At 40.5% G+C, this 19707-nt stretch overlaps 1 protein-coding gene across 1 annotated transcript in view; it reads left to right on the top strand.

The window, feature by feature from the left end:
• FREM3 (FRAS1 related extracellular matrix 3) overlaps nt 1-19707 on the top strand; it is a 112825-nt gene that overhangs the window by 57786 nt on the left and 35332 nt on the right. The window contains exons 5-6 of the mRNA XM_074950943.1: nt 40-165; nt 7144-7395. Of these exons, the coding sequence (XP_074807044.1) occupies nt 40-165; nt 7144-7395 (378 nt within the window). The remainder of the gene's footprint in view (nt 1-39; nt 166-7143; nt 7396-19707) is intronic.

Here is a 19707-nt window from a genome sequence, read left to right as displayed (position 1 = left end):
TTGAACTATACTCTGTCTCTTACCCTTTTTGTTTTCCAGAATCTATAGTGTACATTCCCTGGCTGGAGTACAGAGTAGAGGAAGATATTGGTGAGCTGTTAATCCCTGTTAGGAGATCTGGAGATATCAGCCAAGAACTAATGGTCGTTTGTTGCACATATCAAGGTATGTTACCTACTAAGATAACAAAGATATACAATGTTGTGCCAGCCCTTACATGGAGTAATAGAGACACTTCATTAATATGAATTTACATATATGTTATGCAATATGGGGCCAGTCCAATGCCTCTTGAAATCAAATGGAAAGGATCCCATTGATGTCAATAAGCTTTGGATCAGATCTTATTTTTGGTTGCAAGTTATCTATTATTTTTCATTTGTCAAGTGCCCATCTTAGGGATAGTTTTCAAAAAGTCTGGTATACGCTTTCTAAGCAAGATGCTATTGTTATCATCTGTCTGATGCCTTCAGTCTGCCCAATTTCAAAAATTGTGCTTTAATTACTAATAAAATTAAATGCAGAATCTAATACCACAGTATAGAGGAAAATAAGCGATTACTCTACAGCTAAGATGTATTTTGTTTTTGTCTATATTTCTGAAATTCTCGTTGCCACTGGAGTACTATTTCATCTTTCAAGCAGTGGTTTAGCTGCCATCTTCCAAGGCGAAATTGCATGGATTCTGTGGCCTGCAAACTCTGGTCCACATGCTTAATTTTATGTACCATGAGTACTTCCATTGATATCGGTGGAACTCTTTAGTGTGTAAATGTAAGCAAATTTGCAGGAATGGGATCCATGTGGCTTAAATACACAAAATTGTAACTAGGGTCACTCATGATAAACTATTTTATGTGTGCTGAAAATGGACTGTGTTTGTGTAGCTTGTGACCATGTTCAGATCAAAAGTTTCTACAATCGGTCTACTTCAGAAATTAATTTACAAGATATATAAACCCAGAAATGTATGCTAAATGCCCCATTGACAATGCCACAGGCCAGGCAATACAGAACTGAAATTCACTGTAGTTTACATTTTAAAATATTCTTTTCAGTGATTGTAGAATCCTCTGGTGCTCTCTGCTTCGCTAAGGACATTCAGGAGTGCATAATTTGGTAGCATTGCTGACACAATTAACTGAAAGATCAGGGCCATAGGGGCTATCTCGGTGTAGGTAGACCGCTATTCCTTTATGGAGCCCTATTTGGTTTTGGTGGGACTGTGTAGGTAAAGGGATCCACCCACCCACAGTAATTTGTAGGATATGGGCCTTAGCTTGCATTTTTCATTTTAACTTGGGAGTTCATCTGTAAGATAGTTGAGTGAACATTCATAAACAATACCTATAGTACAGGGATCTAAGGGGACCTTGACCTCACAGTTATGCCCTTATTTCATGTGTATCAGGTCATAATAGCTATAGTCTCATAGAATGAGAGAATGTAAATACGTTTGTGTTTCAGCTTAGCCCTTCAAAGAAATCTGCTGGAGTCTTAAAAACTGCACCTTACCAAATACGGGTGACTGTGTGGTAAACCACACAACATATCTCTTACTAAACACAAAAACCTACATTAAATTAACATTCTTCAGGTTCTAAAGTCAAGCAGTCAAAAGATAGGAAATGCCAGAATTAAGGTTTCCTGTGTAACCATAATTCAGCCCCTTTGTGTGTATATGTCATGATACAATCTTTAATTACATCACCATGTATAATTTTTTTTCACTGGGCCCCTGCTTCACTCAGTGCATAGGATGGACCTGCTTTGGGGATGAATCAGGGTTGTGTAGTGAAAGAGACTATTGTCTGTAATTTGTCAAAGTTATAAACAACTGAAAATAGATTCTTATAATGGAACATACATTGGACAACCTTAATAATAGACTGTGCTACCAACCCCTCCTATGATAAAGGATACCTTCTTACACAGATTATACAGACCTTAGTGGGAGAGGTTGTGAACAGCATATATAAAGAGAGTTGTTGGGGTTTTTTCACTTTTAGGAAACACTTCCTGATTTCTGCAAAGGCACATGCTGAAAGATTTATAGATCCAGTAAGGCAAGTTGGTTTGTGTTTGTGAAGCATGTCGGCTGTTGGGAAGGAGGAGCCTGTTGAAGTTTCAGATGTTAAGTATGTCAGCCCAGCTGTGGGGTCTCATGACAAGATGCAAATATTACACTGGCCTATAGCCGTGTTACAGAGATAGATTGCTTTAGCTTCACTAACTTTTGCCATGGAGCTTTTTCAGTGTCGTTTTGTCAGAGGCCAGCCTGCAGCAGAGCCAGTCCTGTGGCAAGTAAAATGAGTGAAGCTGTCTGACTGTGCCACCTGATTGGTTGCTGGAGTCTAGAGGCTGATACTTAAGCTCAGTAGCAGCAGCAGGCCAGTGGCTGCTCAACACATTCCTTGCCTGCAGCTTCATTTGATCCTGTCCCTGCTTCCACTGCCTCTAGCCTTGCTCCTGTGCCCCAGCCCCAGCCTATATATGCTCCTGCTCCAGCCCCCAGCTCCTTCCTGACCTCTGACTCCCAGCTCAGACCCTCGGCTCCACCCTCTAACTGCAACGCCTTTGGCACAGGCTTTGGTCTTTGACTCCAAACTATCACGTTTGGCTTTGCTCCTCGACCTGCCCCATCTGGATTCAACTCTTAACTGGTAGGCAGCACTGTTGCGCCAAGTATTAGGCAGGACTGTTTAAACTGATTCAGATTTACTGCATAGGTGTAGTTCTCGCAACTCCTCTTTATATTGGAAAATGCAATATTCTTTTAGTGTCTCAATGTATGTAGACTACATGAAAGAGGGAGATCAGAACTGTTTTATCCAAGCTTGTACAATCTGTCAGCCTGATCCTGGAAGATACCCAGCAGCTTTGCTCCTAGTAGAGTTAAGGGCACTCTGCACCTCAGAGGATCAGATCCAGTGTTGCACACTATTACTTTACAATAATATGGCTTCTGGGAGCCATGTTGCATTGGAGAGGCAGAAGACAAACACAAACTAGGATTCCACAAGACTGGGGGTTTCCTTCTCCATGGATCCAGGGAATCTGGGATTCAGACAACATACTTCTATCCTCCATGAACCCCCAAATTTCTCTCACTCAAGGGGAAAAGCTTCTGTGAGGAGAACCTTACTAAGTGTTTTGGCCCCTCTAAGCCTCTCATGGGTTTTCTGTGTGAGGGAAAGATGCAGTTTGGCCCTTTATTTGATTACTGGAGTGAGAATTTTCTCTTCTGCAGTGTGGAAGGACAAAAACTGACAAATTTTACCCCTGCATATTGTGCTAAGCATATGAAGGAAGCTAATTGAACACCATGAGTTTGGATGGACGCTGAAAAGAAAATGAAATCACTGTCCCGGTGACCTCAGCTAGATGGTCAAAAAGCAAAGGCATATGGTGTGTTGAGGAGAAATTATTTCATGATCTGGAGAGTTCTTCTCAGTGTTAGTAAGACATTTATAGGCAGTATATGCCACACAGATTGTATCTGTTTGTCTAAATCTTTGTGGGGTAGGGGTTTCCCCCAGTTGTCAGACACATACTTTTATGCTGTTTCTTTTATTGAAAAAAAATCAGCCACTACCTTTGCATAAATTTCTTTCTTTACACATTTGCTTTTTTTTAAAGATAAACAGTTTTTCATTGATGGAGAAGCTCTTTATCATTGGATCAGCTTCCCAATGAAGGGAGAAAGTAGTTTTACCTCCATGAAGGGGAAGAATACATCAGTTTGCAGGGGAGAAGCCAATGACATGGACCCTTTCCACAGAATATAGTAAAACCTCTATTCCTCACCACTGTTAATGTCTCAAACATCCTGAGAAATTATGGTTGGTTAATAAGACTCAGTCAGAGGCAGGCAGCATTTTGGGAGCTTCTTTAAAAAAGAAAAGAAAGAATGAGATAGATTCAGGCAGCTTGCTCAAATATATATACAGGGGCCAGATAGTGGATTGATTGGAGAACGGTGTCATAATCCCTTCATTACACTCAGATAGGCATTTTCCTTTCTCCTGTCCTAGTGAAGCAGAGGGATAATCAAAACTCTACCGTGCCATTCAGCTTTTCTTTAGCAACAGCTTCACAGTAGATTTAGGTGAAGCAGAAATACCAACAACAAAACTTCTAGTTGAAAACATTTCACTATATATCCTTTGATGATGATATAGGTCCTGATTCAGCAAGGTACTTTAGAGTGTGCCTAATTTTAGGCACGAGTGCTCTCATTGACTTCAGTGACCTCGGACCATACTGCATGGCAATGGATTCCTAATCCTTTTACTGTATATGAAACATCATCTAAAGTGATACTTTAATAGGAATTTATATTTCAAAATTGTCACACCAAAGGGATTGGTTTCCACTTTTCTTTTCTGTAGGTAATGGACATAGAACATTCCACAAATTATGTTTTTCTCAGTACTTCAAAACGTAATACTTTTTAACTGAGTTGTTACCCTACTTCATTAGAGAGGGCATTTTATGAAGAGATGGGCCTGAGCTGCAAAGATCAGATCCAGATTTTGATTCAAACTTTCCCTAAATTCAGATCCAGATTTTTGTGGGGGTCATTACAGGTATATCTGCGCTGCAGCTGGGAATGTGCCCCCCAGCCTGAGCAGACAGACTCTTGAGCTAACACACTAAAAATAGTCTGAGCTTTGCAGCACCAGCAGACACTCAGGTTAGCATCCTAGCTCACACTCACCCAATCCCCTGGGTCCGAGCTCGGGTGGCTAGCCTGAGCCTCTGCCAGTGCCAGAAAGGCCACTCTTCTATTTTTAGCATCCTAGCTCAAGCCAAGCTAGTGCGAGTCTGTCTCCTTGGGCAGGGAGTCTTGTTCCCAGCTGCATTGTAGACATATCGTATAAGGGTAGATGACAGCTGCAGAATGCCAACCCAGATCCCAGCTTCCCAAAAAGTGCAGGGATTTCCAGATGCAGCTTCCTGGAATTGTGCTCATTCCTAATTCGATGCTACATATGGAATTACTTTCATAAATAGAGGCAGAGTACTGAGAATTAGATTTGTATCACAGAGCGGTTTTTTGTTTTTAAATCTTAAATTTTCCAACAGAATTTACCTACATAAACAATGCACTCAGGATGATGCTGAAATCTCTGGATCTGTCTGTCAGAGCTGATTATTGTTGAATTTACTATAAATTGAAAAAGGAAGATGACAGAGGAGGGCAAAATGCTGCCTATTGTAATATATACCAGATAACTATTTGATGATGAAAAATAAAATGTACTAGGGCACTAGATTTCATAAAGATAAGGCAATGACCATTAATAAATGAAACTAAGCTTAGATAGATGCTGGCATTTAGTCTGAGCAGTGAAATGTGGAGATTTTGATGAGACTCTTTTTCATGTGGAAAGAAGTCTTCTATCAGCTAATCATAGCCTGTGATATCAACATCCTGCATGCTCTCTGAGCAGAAAAATGGAAGCTCATTCTCAGTTTTGTAGCCTTTTTTCTTTTTAACTTCTAGTTCAGAAAGTCTGTTTAAAGTCTTCTCTTTCCATTTTGCTCCTTACCTTGGCTGTCTTAGTCAGAAAGCCTCAGTGACTGGCAGGAATCTTTAGAAAAGTCAAGGACTCAAAGGTCATTTGTTCCTTTATGAGAGATTTGCAAGGGTTTACTAGCATTTCCCCTTGCACCGCCCCCCCCCAACACACTCTTTTGTGGTATGCTGGGGCACAGAAAATCTCACTGAGTGATTTAGGACTTTACATCCCTGTGGATTATCAACCTGTCTGGCCTTAGCAATACTGGCCATTTTACCCAAAAAGGCAGTCAATTACCCTAATTGCTATGTTGTTCTATTTGGCCAGCAAACTGGTTGCAAGTAAAACAGGGTTTTATCCAAAGCCCTAAACGTGGCAGCTTCCACTTCACTTCTATTTTTATCCTAATGCATTCCTATCCCTGAAAGTCTCACTTACATGTACCTGTCTGACACATGAAAGACCACGTTCTGCACATTGGGGACCATGGTGTCACTGCAAGATGAGAGTTTGTTCAGCCCTCTGGAGAATCAGCCAGAAATGCAAATTTAAGGTGTTTAATACAGATTTAGTTGTCTCACTTCAGGCATCTAAGTCTTAAATTTTGGCTCACAGTGTTTAGATTAAGTAAATATATTTAAGTCAGCCAGAGTGATTTTTATGTCCTAGTAAATTACAGCGAGATGGAAGTTGAGTCTGAATTCCTACCATTTGTTTGACTGGGATCCTGATCTTAAACTTCAGTGAACGCTCTGGGTGTGCAATGCAAGATCGGCCCTTAAAGGATATGTTCATAGTAAAAATGTAGCAGTTCTAATGAGCAAAAGGATTGATGTAGATTTGTCTAGATGTAGATTTGTCTACTGACCATCAACTTTCAACAGTGTGGAGGTCCAATCCAGGCACCATTTGCAGGCAGAGCACCTGTGTGATTTCTCAACTTGATGATAAAATGAAATGGTCTTTTTCTGCCAGGACAGAAAGAAATAGTTGATTTATTTCATTACAGTATATTAATTTTTGCATACACACTCTTGACATCCTAGTATTTGAGTATCCTGTACATCAGAGATCAGAAGTAATATTTAATATGTTATAGGCCAAAATCTGCCTTTATCTATACTTGAGCAAGTCCATTGAAGTCAGAGTCATGCTTGAATAAGGTCTCCAGGATCTGACCCATAAATGTTAGTTTAAAAAGCAATGCTGCGACTTAAAATTACTTTTCAAAGGGAACGCATTCATTCACTGTTGTGTCAAATGTGTTTTAATAGCTTAAAAAAAGTAACTTCAAGAAGCAAAAGGTTTTTTTTTTTATTTTTGTGATAACACACATATAGGAGTAAAAATGCAAGTGTCTACCCATTATTCCATGCATATTATTCCAGTCATGAAATATATTAACACTTTATGCAGTTAATTGTGAGAACTCAACAGATTTTTACCTGTGTTTAAGTAATTACTTTTAACATATTTATACTTCAGCACCAGCATAAAATACATTTAAACCATTTTTTGTTGTGTTTCAGCGCAGAAGGAATGGTTTTTCCTCAAGATTCTGATTCCCTTTCATTTATTTTCTCTCTCTCTCTTCCCTCTCTCATCTTCCCCCATGTAGGCTCTGCCACAGGCACAAATCCCTCCACTGTGTTATCCTATTCTGACTACATCTCCCGTCCTGAAGATCATACCAGCATCATCCACTTTGATAAGTATGAGAGAGAGAAAACCTGTCGCATCATCATTATTGATGATTCCTTGTATGAGGAAGATGAGACCTTCAATGTCACGCTGAGCATGCCGATGGGTGGGCAAATCGGTGCTAAATTTCCTAGCACCAAAGTGGTAATCCTGGCTAGCACAGAGGATGGTGAGTAGGCAGAAGTAATTTTATTCTGTAAGGGTTTTCCCTTGTAGATCTTATAGTGCTAGGTGCCTTTTTTTCACAATATTTTTCCATCACACAAAGCCTAAGGTTAAACTATTTTATGATACAAGGGCATAGGCCGAGGAGTTAACTGCTTGTTCTATTGAAGTGTAGGTTTAGGATCAAATGGTTATCTGAATCATAGATCTGGGTTTACACTAGCTATTTTCTTACTAAAGTAAAGAGTCCAGGATTACACTGAATTTTATTCCTTGTCTAGGAGTAGACTTGCAATTTTATTAACCAAGGTTTGATCTATTAGATTAGACTGGCTATTGTATCACTGAAGTACAAGTCTACGCTTATTTTGAATATTTTGCACAGATGTAGGATTAGTCTAGTTTTTGGAATGCAATCCATATCTACCATTAGACTTTTTTTCTCTGTGAAGTACCATGCCCTGGATAGAATTTTACTATATATTATTAGGTGAAGTTGAAGATTAGAAGTAGATAGTAGGCTGCTGGGAATGGCTCATTTATTTTATGATACCCTGTACCCTGATATGTTTAGTTTAATCACTTTATTGGGAAGATATGGATATTGTGTGTTTTTATGAGATGGTGAGAAAGAAAGAAAAAAAAAATTGCTTCAGGATCTGGTAATATGATACAGAGACAGCAAAGGAAGAGCTATGTATTTTAGCTGCATAGTTTATTGGATGTATTTCAATACTGATCTTCACTGTCCATGCTAATCCAGTCCTTTTTTGATCAGAATCTAATTGTGCTGTTTTAGGCAGAGATTTTGTAAGGAGAGTCTTTAGGGTTTAGGCTCTGACTATAAAACAATTTTTCACTTGTGATAGAAACAGGATTTGAACCTTGAGCTTTAGAGGTAACGGGCTAGTGCACTAACTAACCACAGCACCTTACTATACTCCATAGTTTCAGGTGTAGGAGTAGGGCATCTATTGAACTCTTGAAGCAGTGATTTGTGTTTTTAGTGAGGCTCAAGGCCTACCACGCCCTTCAATAGTCATGGGAATTTTGGGCCTACCTTTCTATGCTCCACAATAAAAATGTATTTCACTGTGTTAAATGAAGCAGAGATGTTAATAACACCAAGATCCAGAAACAAGCATTACTATTAAGTATTGTTTGTGTCTACCTTCTTGTCCTGTCCTGCAGAAATTCAGCTATTCAAGACAGACACTAGCAAATTGATATGTGGGCAGATCCTATGTTGTTTTCTCAAATGAAGAAAAGAGGAGAATGGGTCATATTGATCGCTGGTGTAATTCTCCTGAAGCTAGTGAAGTTACATCAGGGATGAAATTGGCCAAGGTATTTCGGTTAATGAAAATATAATGGTCTTTCACTAGATGAGGCTTGTCTAAAAGCCATTATAATTTCTGCTGATAGTGACATCGCTGCTTCTTTATCCTATTTTGGGAAGAGGAAGAGAGTATAAAGGAGGAATTAAGCCATCATGAAAAGAAAAGAGCTCTTCCAGATTTAAAAACCAGGTTTTTACCTTCATGAAAAAAAATCCATTTAGTAGCTGTAGCTAAAAACTGCTTCCCGTGCTATGTGCTTGTCTCAAGCTTAATGCCATCAAAGGGTGCAATTGAGAATTGCCACTGTTTTGCAGCATGGCTCTTATGGGTCCTTGATTTGGCGTCGGGCTATTCTGCTTGTCTCTTTTAGTCATAGAACTTTCTAAGGCCTCAGTCCAGCTTAAGTATATGCTTAACTATAATTAAGTTCCATTGACTTCAAAGTGAAACATGTCCCCTTCAGATTTCAAGAGAGGAGTTTTTGAGAGCTAACAGTAGTCTGAGGAGGTGGTATTTAGGCAAAATCTGGATTTCATTTCAGCTGTGGTTTGATGTTTGTATCTCAGATGGAACTAGGGCTTGGGCTTAGGTTCAAAAATCTTGTGAATTGTCCTTGGAGGAGTTTGATCCAAAATAACTGAAGTCTTCTGAGACTGGATGATTTCATGAGATTTCAGTCATCCTGAGCCAAATCTGAACTGGATCCAGAAAACAGGCCCCTGCTGTTGTGGGATCTGATCTGGAAACTAAAACTGCATAGGTGGTTTTGGATCTAGAGATGAGAAGCTGAACAACTTTTTGTCTCCCAAATTTTGGTAGCTGGTGTTGGATTTGAGCTTTGGACCTGGAATTAGTACTGTCCCTATGTCATATTATTGCTATATAATTTATGGCACATTGCCTCCTCCCGCCACCCCACTCAGCTTCATCAATATTTAGGTTTTCTTGTATTTTTATGGTGGGCTAGCTATGGCAATATATTTTGCTATCCTTATTGCTGAAGATATTATATGTGACTCTCTTTTCCAAATCAGTTGTTTCTTTAGGATAGTCTAAGTTATACTTAATCATGCCTCATCAAGGGAGGGATGGATGATGACCTCTTGAGGTCTGTTTCAGCACTACGTTTTTATGATTTTAAATAAAACATTTTTATCTTTTTTTCCCTTTTGGGGAGATTACCTTTTTGTTTGTTTCAAGTTAATAAAGTTTGTCTAATAGCCATCCTTCTCCAACCTATTATTTCAGACAGTGTTTAAGGGTAAAATTGTGGATCCACTGAATGGCAAAACTCCCACTGACTTCATTGGAGTCAGGATTTCAGTCAGTACCTTTTCCTACAGAACAAAATCCTGATCCAACAAATGGACATAATGCTTACTACAGTGAGTAGTCCCTTTAAAGTCACAGGAACTTCTCATAGTAGGAAGCACTGGTAGTGTTTGCAAGATCATCTCTTCATTTGTTTTAAAAAAACATCTTTTGTAAAATAGAACACAACAAAACAGAACATGTGGGCCAAATTGACATTTCAAATTGTTATGCTTAATGGGATTTGCAGGCACTCTCAAACCAGAAAAATGCCTCTTTCCTACTCGAATAATAATTATAGCTTTTAAAAGTCAAAAACTACACAGATACAAAGAGCATGCCCAAGCCTCCCAAATAATGTGTTTAATTTCTTTGGTAACTCATCACAGAGTTCTTTGACCAAATTACTCATGACTAGATGCACTGTGCCACAGTTCTATTAGTCCTCTGAGCTGCACCAAAGCCTAATGGAAGGAGCAAATGAGAGGGTCTGACAAAAACAAATGAAAGTGGACTCTGGCGCGGGTGGTAAAGTTGCTATCATGGTGCCTGCTTCTCCACTGCTTTTTACCTTGTGTGATGATTTATACCTCTGAAAAGTGCGTGTGAAGGGTTCCTATTTTGATTGAGACCGTTCCATAGCCACAATGCCCTCACTTTGTGCAGATGTAAATGACTACCCAAAGTGCAAGGCAGTGGAGGATCAGGCCCACAATCAGACAAAATGTTTTGCAGTAACTGAACCCAAAACTTGAAATGCATTTTAGGCTTATGGCCTTTTAAATTCAAAACAGTTGTCCTACTACAGTACAATATCAAAAAAAAAAAAAAAAATCCCTTGTTGTGGCCTCAGTAAGGTAAATTGTGTTCTGGGAGCTCTAGTATACAAGCTGACCCCTTTTATAGGTATTTCCATTTGTTACTCCAGAGTTAGGATATCAGCATTCAGCAGCAGCTTGTAAACGTGGTATTGAAGGGAAAGATCCAGTGCATGAAATTATCCATTTGATAACATTCCCGCTTACTGCACTCCTAGAAGAAATGGTCAGTGTTGGGGAGCATGAGCTAAGCCAAAAACAGTCCATAGTTGGCTCAAATAGAGGCACCTCTGTGTATAAAAGCATTTGATTTTACAAAAAAAGATGCCGTTAAGTGGTTGCATCGTGCAGAAGGTTGTTGCACTCCAGCACAAGACTGAGTGGAGATTGCACTTGGGGGCAGATAAGATTAAGGGGTAGTGCTAGCCATAGTCCTCCACGCTGAATGGTACAGTCTCCGCTCTGAAAACCCTTTAGCTGCAAGTGCACAGGGTACAAATGGGGTGAGATGTGAGTAGAGAACAGATGTGTCTGAGAAGACAGACTTGAGCACTCAGATGAGTGCATAATATCAGCCTGTATGGGGTTGATCTGGTACCATTGAAGTCACTGGGAATTTTGCCATTGGTTTCAATGAGAGTAGGATCAGACCCTTAGAAGGGCTATGTAGGTAGAAGCATGATCCTTATCATTCTAATAAGAAACTTAGCAAGGCCTTCTCCCCCTATGCTTTAATAGTCATGCGCAACTTGGCAGTCACACTGCACTTCTCTCACGAATGCTGCATCAGGCTCCCCATGCACTACCTGTACCAATAATCATTTTTTACCGTGCACTCATATGCACAACACTCAGTAACTGCACTGTGCACGATCAAGCCCAAAGAATTTATTTTATTTTATTTTATTTTTTAAGATTTGGTTTAAAAGATTTCTTTCCAGAGAATTTCTGAAAGTAAAGAGACAAAGTGTTGGGTTTTATTTCCTGTGTCTGTTGCTTTACACTTCTCAAAATGGTTAATGGAACAGGTTTGGGTTATCGAATAGTCCATTATCAAACGTGTCAGCGCTAAGTTATATATTTGATCACTAGAGCGTTGAACTAAGAGGCCGATCGACATAAGCATTTCTAAAGCTCCAACATGTCAGTGAGAGTCACAGAGCCACATGTGGTAACCAACCTAAGCTTTCTCCTTACAACAGAAAGAAAGTGAATTCAAATGTTAGCAGTAAAAATTGCAGGTGTTTGCAGAAAGTTTTATTACCGCATTAGTGCTATTTGAATATTTATACGGCACCTTTAACAAATTAAACAATGTCTTACAGAAAATCTGTTCTAACAGTAAAGATGGTGTAGCTGAGGTAAATGTCAGCCGTTCAAGCACCAGTGCAATAAATTGAGTCCTTATTCCCTTTCTGTAAGTCTAGTATTGGGGCTAGAGAAAAGGTAAAGAGATGGTGTTCAGTCACAGATCCATGTTATGGTTAGGGTAGGTACGAGACAGCACTAGTATCTTGCAAGTAGCTCTAATGAGATTTCTGCCCAGTCTCAAAAATCTTGTGAGATCACCAGATTCCATGAGATTTTTCACCATCTTGAGCCAAAATCTTGTGGAATTTTTGGCTGCTTCCAAACATTGGCCCCTTCAGGTTTTGGTTCTGACATGGGACCACCATCACAGGAGCTGATTCATATGCAATCATGCACCCCTTCAGACTCTGAAGGGTTTCAGATCTGAGGTTCTAGTTTTGACCCATCTTTACTTGGATACATATATATTTTTCATGTTATAATGGAGTGAATGTTAGAAAGAGCTTGAAATGGATTTGAATGGAGTTGAGAGGCATATATCAAGTGGTTCCTTAAAATGAAGAGCTTTATAATGAGACATCCTGTAATTGTTTATTGAAATAATATTTCTACTAGACTTTTCTGTCACTTCTCCTAAGCCCCAATCCTGCAACAGCATGTGCAGATGAAGTCAATGGGGCTCTACACAGATGCAGGGCTCTGCCTGCCAGTGTTGTTGCAGGATCGGGGCCTTCATTATGCTACTCTGTACCTGTATTGACATTAGGGTGACCAGATAGCAACTGTGAAAAAAACGGGACGGGGGAGGGGGGTAACAGGCTCCTGTATAAGAAAAAGTCCCAAAAAACGGGACTGTCCCTTTAAAAATGGGACATCTGGTCACCCTAATTGACATCTTTTATGTGTTGTAAATACCCAGAGAAAACTCAAAATTCGGTCTCAGGACTCATGTAAAGCCTCCATAGGCACCAGTTTGATTTAACTCAACAGATGAAAAGATTTAAAGCATAAGCATATCTAAAGCTAATTAGTACTCCACATACCAGTAACATCACAGGTAGCATTTAAGTAAAGGAAACTGTTTATTCAAATATTAAAGAAAAAAGAAGTAGCAGAAACAGGTAGTCAAGACAAAATGCCAGTCCTTTTGATCTAGGTTCTCTACATACAAGTAGACAATGGGGGTTTTGTAATGGGCCCTTGATCATATCCTAGTAAACTCTAGGTTCTGTATCTTTTTCATATTATGTGGCAACATGCTGTCTGACTGTGTGTAACTGAAAAAAGGAACCAGTTGTTCAGTAATGAGCTTTGAAGAAAGAGGTGCAAACAATTTATAATTTTATAAGTAAGCAGAAATCTTCATCAGCTCTTTGGCAGTGCCTGAGTAGCATCACAAACAGAGAAGGTTTCAGGACCATAACTTTGTTTTTTCAATAGTTAAGGGAATGCCAGGTTGTCTGCACTGAGCAAACACTTTATAGGCCTTTTTGAAAACTAGGATATGGATTTTGAATGAATGGTTTGTTTATGGCAATTTATGGCCATCAGTAAAGATTATTAGTTAGCTTAGAAGCCATTCTACTTCATGTAATGAAGTGGTTAGTAATTAAACTGATAGTTTCTTCATTGACAGGAATGGAAAGGGATAGGAAAGAAGAGGATAAAAACTTGAATGACCTCCTTTGTTAGAGTTGCTTTCTTTGTTAATCCGCTGCATTTCAAGATAAACTACTTTGGCTGGGATCCCTCCACCTTCTTTGACTTAATATCAGCTGTTTAAAATCCAAATAATATGTTTATCTTTGTAAATTGAGTTACCTCTATAGAAAATTCTACCCAGGCATTTTAGGGGTCATACTAGCACATGTCCTCTGAATGCAAAGAATTTTTACAAAAAAATCATGGTCATTAAAACTAGGGGAATTTCTTTGATCAGGTCATTGGGGACAAACAAGAAAGGTAGAGTTTCCTTCTATTCTCCCATAAGAATTAGCATAACCTTCCCTGGTAAATGGGGAATGTACCATTACAGGGATTATATGGCAAGGCCACACAAACTAAATCCTGGATAAGAGAAAAATGCTGTAGTGTCTATTTCTTGGGGAATTGTTCAGGACTGCGTGATCCCAGAGTCAAATGACTTGTTGTAGAGTTTTAAGACCAACATACTTTCTTGATTCATCTGTTAGAGTTACACTGATTTTATTTGACAGCTAACAAATTACTGCCTCTTACTCATACAGATTCCAAAGTCATCAACAGGGATCAGTCTAGCAATTTTGGTATCAAATCAGAAGGGCCTTGTCAACTATACTAAAGTACTACTGTTGGTTTCTGCAGATAGCCACTAGATGGCGACATCACATGCGCTGAACCAGGCTAGAGCTGCTCTGCATTATGTTTTCTGGTAACAGCCCCACCCGTGTCAAGTAGGATCTCCAGATGTCTATTGCAGATAGGTTTATGAACCCTTTGTGCATCAGAGCAGTGCAAAAAGGCCAAAATCTGGCCCTGTAGCTCTAAGGTAGAACCACGGCATACTTTGTTGTAAGCAAACACAGTAGATCATAACTCCCATGGGATTTATGGGCACTATGGGCTGTAGGTGCTGTTTGCTGAGCTGAGCTGAGAGCTAGTGACTTCAGTACACTGGCAATGAATGAATGTTAAAATGATAGAACAGCTTAGGCTCATTGGTCTCTCCCGTTCCTATACTGTGTGGTGCCCTGCTTCTTTGTCTTTATAATAAGTGTCATCACTGAAAGCATTGCCTCAGCAGCAATTTCCCCAGGCCAGAGTTAGCTACATCTTATGGTGATTTAACGAACCAGATTTTTCAGGATTTGTAAGTACCACTGGTGTAACATGGGATCTGATTTGCACTGGCTTTCTCACTAACCATAGGGAAGTGTGTGACCTCCATGAGACCATTTTCTTCCATAGGGTTGCTCTGGATTACCTCAGTGTCACTGAGATTGTAATCTAACTCATGCATGGGCAGCTTTAAGGTCGTAACAACACTGCTAGGTGGGGCCTGGCCAGGACCTGATTGTTTGGGAGCTGAGAACCAATCAGCCAGTGGGGAGGCAATCACTGGACCTGGATGGCATGAGGTGGAGTTGGAGCCTGTGTTGACGGGAATGCAGCCAAGCCAAGCAATATGAGTCAGGAGCATCTGTACTAAAAGACTGACTCTCTCAGTGCCTTGGCTCAATCTTAAAATAAATAAATACATTCTAGGGGCGACCCTAACAGCAGGCCAAATAAAATGATCTGATGGAGTAGATGCAGTCCTCCTGCTGCAAGCTGCTGATCCCTGATCTAACTCATTGGCTTTGATTTGTTACTGTTTTGGATTGGCTTCACAGTTATAATTTTACAAAAAGCATGTGGCTTTAACTCAGTTGGGAATCTACTCCCTGTGTATTGGTTATCTGTTATCAAGACAGAAGAAAGCATATGTTAGATAGGCTTCTGTTCCTCTCCAATTATTTTTAAAATCAACTTTATAGAGGGTACTGGCTGTACGTTTAGGTCCACATAGTAAGAGTGGATTATGTTTCAGAGACAAGCGATTAAAGCCCTATAATAATTGAGGCGTGACAAGTGTCATGTTCCTTAAGGTCATGTCTGATTCATAGTCTACTGACTAATTGTTTATATGGCTGCTACTTCTAGGAGAATAAGTGTATCTAGATTAAAATAACTGATCTAATACTGATAGTGCTAAAATTCCAAGTCTGGTCTAAGGACACACAGTATGTACATAAACACAAGGAACTATTCTCTTGAGACATATTGTGATTGCATGAAAAACAAATTCATTTGAATTATGAGAAGTACGTAGTTAGAAACTTACAATAACCACAAATATTAGAAATTAAGAACAGTGTTTTAATACATATTTTTGTTTTTCATTGTTGTTAGACTTAGGCTCAGAAGTCCCAATCTAGATCATTTTCTAATTGCACTAGGCAATAGACATATATGAGACGGTATGCGCCAGTCCCAAAAAACTTACAATCCAGTTTAAGACAAGGTTTTACAATGGGAAATGACAAGTAGAAAGCATCAGGGGAGGAAGAACAATGCAATAACCAGATCATCAAATTTTCATTGTCCCATTTCCAAACTATAGGCTCATTTTCAATGGCAGCAGTGTTGATCCCTTAAGTTGTAATGAGTTTGCAGTACATGTATTTGTAGACACATGTGGATTAAAAGAAAATGCTACTCTTCTCTTAGTTAAGGAGCCTGACCAGTGGTGCAAGTAGGGTGGTACGGTACGCCGTACCAGTAAGATATTTATAGCTGGTACAGCATACCAGAAAGACACAGGAGGAGCCCAGACCCAGTCCTCCACCAGCTGCCTCTCCTGAGTCCTCCTGCCTGGGGTCTGTACAGCAGTCCTGCCGGAGGACAGGGCTGGGGCAGAGGGTGGAACAACAGCCCCGCTGGAGGAGCCGCACATTCTGCTCCTTTTGCTGCTGCGGTTCCTGGGAGAGCCCTGCGAAAGGAGCAGAACATGGGGCTGCTGGGCAGCCCCATGCCAGCAGCAACTTCGGCGCGGCTGTACTGCCCCCAGCCCAGCCCCCAGCCCTTCCACGCAGCTGTGTCTCTTGAGTCCTCCTGCCTGGGGTCAGTACAGCAGAAGTCTCCAGCGCAGCTGGAGGAGGACTGAGCCCCCCCGGTAACGTGGGATGGATGTGGATCATGGGGAGTGGATGGGGAGAGTGTGGGGGCCCTGGGCTGGGGGCCGTGTGGGAAGGAGTCGCATGGGGGGGTCATGTGGGGAGGTCACATGCTCCCCCTTTGTGTCCCTCCCATGAGTTCAGCATACCGTCAAGAAATTATTTCTACTTGCATCACTGAGCCTGACATATGAAGGTTTAGCTCAAGACAATTATCCTGGACTGCAAGAAAGTTAAATTGCTTGATCTCTTGAAATTTTAAAGGAATTTACCATTCATACTTCAAAACCTGTTAAGCCATGTGTTAGAAAGTGGACATATGGTATTTGAAAGCCAATTTCTATGTCAATAGAGCAAATGAACCAGGCTAATTTCAACTAAGTCCAGTATCTGGGGGCAATCTCTTTTTGTGGCGAGAGGAAGAGAAGGGAAGAGAAATTGCACAGCTTATTAGCTATCCTTCTAGGGCAGTGGTTCTCAACTGTGGTCCACCGCTTGTTCAGGGAAAGCCCCTGGCGGGCCAGGCTGGTTTGTTTACCTGCCGTGTCCGCAGGTTTGGCCGATCGCGGCTCCCACTGGCCACAGTTCACCGCTTCAGGCCAATGGGGGCTGCAGGAAGCGGCGCGGGCCAAGGGATGTGCTGGCCGCCCTTCCCACAGCCCTCATTGGCCTGGAGCGGCGAACTGTGGCCAGTGGGAGCCACTGTTCTAGGGACTATAATACATTGCACAATGGCAAGCGTACTTTGTGAACAAGATCAGTAAAATCACAATTTCTGTAAAATTGCGCTCCCCAAACAATTAGAATGATTACAGTTGAGATAAACTATTTATATTGTGCTTTTGAAAAAATGTTTATTCCCTGTCCATTCAGAGTCAATGGGTCAGATTCTGATTCCGGGGGTGTGGGGGAGTGTTCTAATGGAGTAGTAATTATGGTCACCACAGTGCCCGAAATGTGATGAAGCAGAGCACCAAAAACTTTTGTTTTGAAAGCTATGGAAGTCTGCACATTTCTGAAGGGAAAAAGCAAAGTGATTACTGCCTTTACTGTTGTAAACAAAAGCCCCTGGTTTCATACTGAAATCTCTCCTTGGATTTCTCCATCCCAAAATGTCTATATTTTGGTAGTCTTACTACTACACAGTCTGTTGAGGAAGAATTTATTTTTGTCTATTTAAATCTAATCTGTCAAAAGGCTGGAAGTAAATATGCATGAAGCCTCAGTTGGAACACTTGTACCTTCCTTAATAATACGTGCCAGGTTCCCTGACTCCTCTTCAGCAACAGAGAGTCTCTTGTGATGATTAGGTTTTACTCAGTTAGCAAAAAGAAAAGGAGGACTTGTGGCACCTTAGAGACTGCTCAAATAAATTTGTTAGTCTCTAAGGTGCCACAAATACTCCTTTTCTTTTTGCGGATACAGACTAACATGACTGTTACTCTGAAACCTGTCAGTTAGTAAAGTAACACAGGAGTTCACAGTTCAGTGATTCGACACAATTCCTGCAAGTACCTAAAGATGTCTGACAGCTTGGGTGGCAAATGTTTGGACGTAGGCCAGATGATTATTTGATTTTCTCTCTCTCTCTCTCTGTGTGGGTGGGTGGCAGATAGTGCCTGTGGCAAGGGTTAATTGAAAGATGCTGCTCACATTCTCGAAAGACACAGCTAAATTCTTTTCCTGGCTCTGCCACTGACCCCCTGTCCAGAGTTGGACAAGTCACTTGTAACCATTTTTGAAAATTTGGGTATTAGTTTGAAGTGGCTTCATTTTTGGGAGCCCAACATGATAGACTAGGACCTGATTTTCAAAGGTGCTAAGCACCCACAACTAAATTCACTGGGAGCTGTGCAGGCTCAGCACCTCTGAAAATCAGGCCCTAGTTGTCACCATTTGGGTGCCGAAAACCAAGCCACCCTGCATTACTGGCCATTTATGGGAATTTGGGCTTTAGCCCCTCTGTGCCTCAGTTTCCCCCGCTATTCAGTGAAGTTAATGGCACTTAACGCAGCTTTCCTCTGAGAGGTACTATATAAGTGCAAAGTATTAAACTGGCATCTAAATTTTCATGCCACTAAAGTGGTTACCGTTAAAAAGGTACCGGTTTCCGTGTGAAAACAGATCATATTACCTGGATATTACAGGTGTTCCCTATACTAGGCATTAATACATACCAGTAATAATATGTAGCATGGGAAAAACTTGTCAAGCTGTAGTAACCCTGATTTCAGATAATACATAATTATATATATATCATAATATCATAATATAAAGACAGCTATTGTTTAGATGACAGAAGTAGCTGAAGCTGTGAATAGAGGTTAGGAGACACTGTATGTAGTGTTATACTTTCCTATAGTGCAAAGTACCCCCAGTGCAGGCTTCATGCTTTTTGGTTGGGACTCCGAGGACATTGCTTACCTCCACAAGCCACCCCGATTTGCCAAAAGCTGCTAAATTACTGCTAGTTTGAAACAGTCTTGTGATGTTTGATCTCTTACTCTAAACAACAGGGTGACTGCTTAAGCCCATTTTAACTTCGACCTTTTCCTTGATCTGGATCTTAAGACTCTGTCCCCTCCCCATTAAAAATTAAGGCCAGTTTGTTATGGGGGGGTGGGGGTGGAGGGGGGAAGGATCGCAGGAGAGAGAGAAGAAAGATTAAGTTTTAAACTGCCATGTCCATGTCAAAATTTTGCTTTGATAATAATTAAAAACAGATCTTTTAATACCTGAAGTTCCATTTGCTTCCCCCGCCCCCACGCACGTATCCCTTTGACTTGGGATTTTTGGGGAGATTTTTAAAAAATATAGTATAATATAGTAAGTTTCAGATATG

The sequence above is a fragment of the Natator depressus genome, chromosome 4 (assembly GCF_965152275.1).
Source record: "Natator depressus isolate rNatDep1 chromosome 4, rNatDep2.hap1, whole genome shotgun sequence".
Classification (NCBI taxonomy): Eukaryota; Metazoa; Chordata; order Testudines; family Cheloniidae; genus Natator; species Natator depressus.
This window is presented reverse-complemented; position numbering and strand designations above follow the sequence as displayed.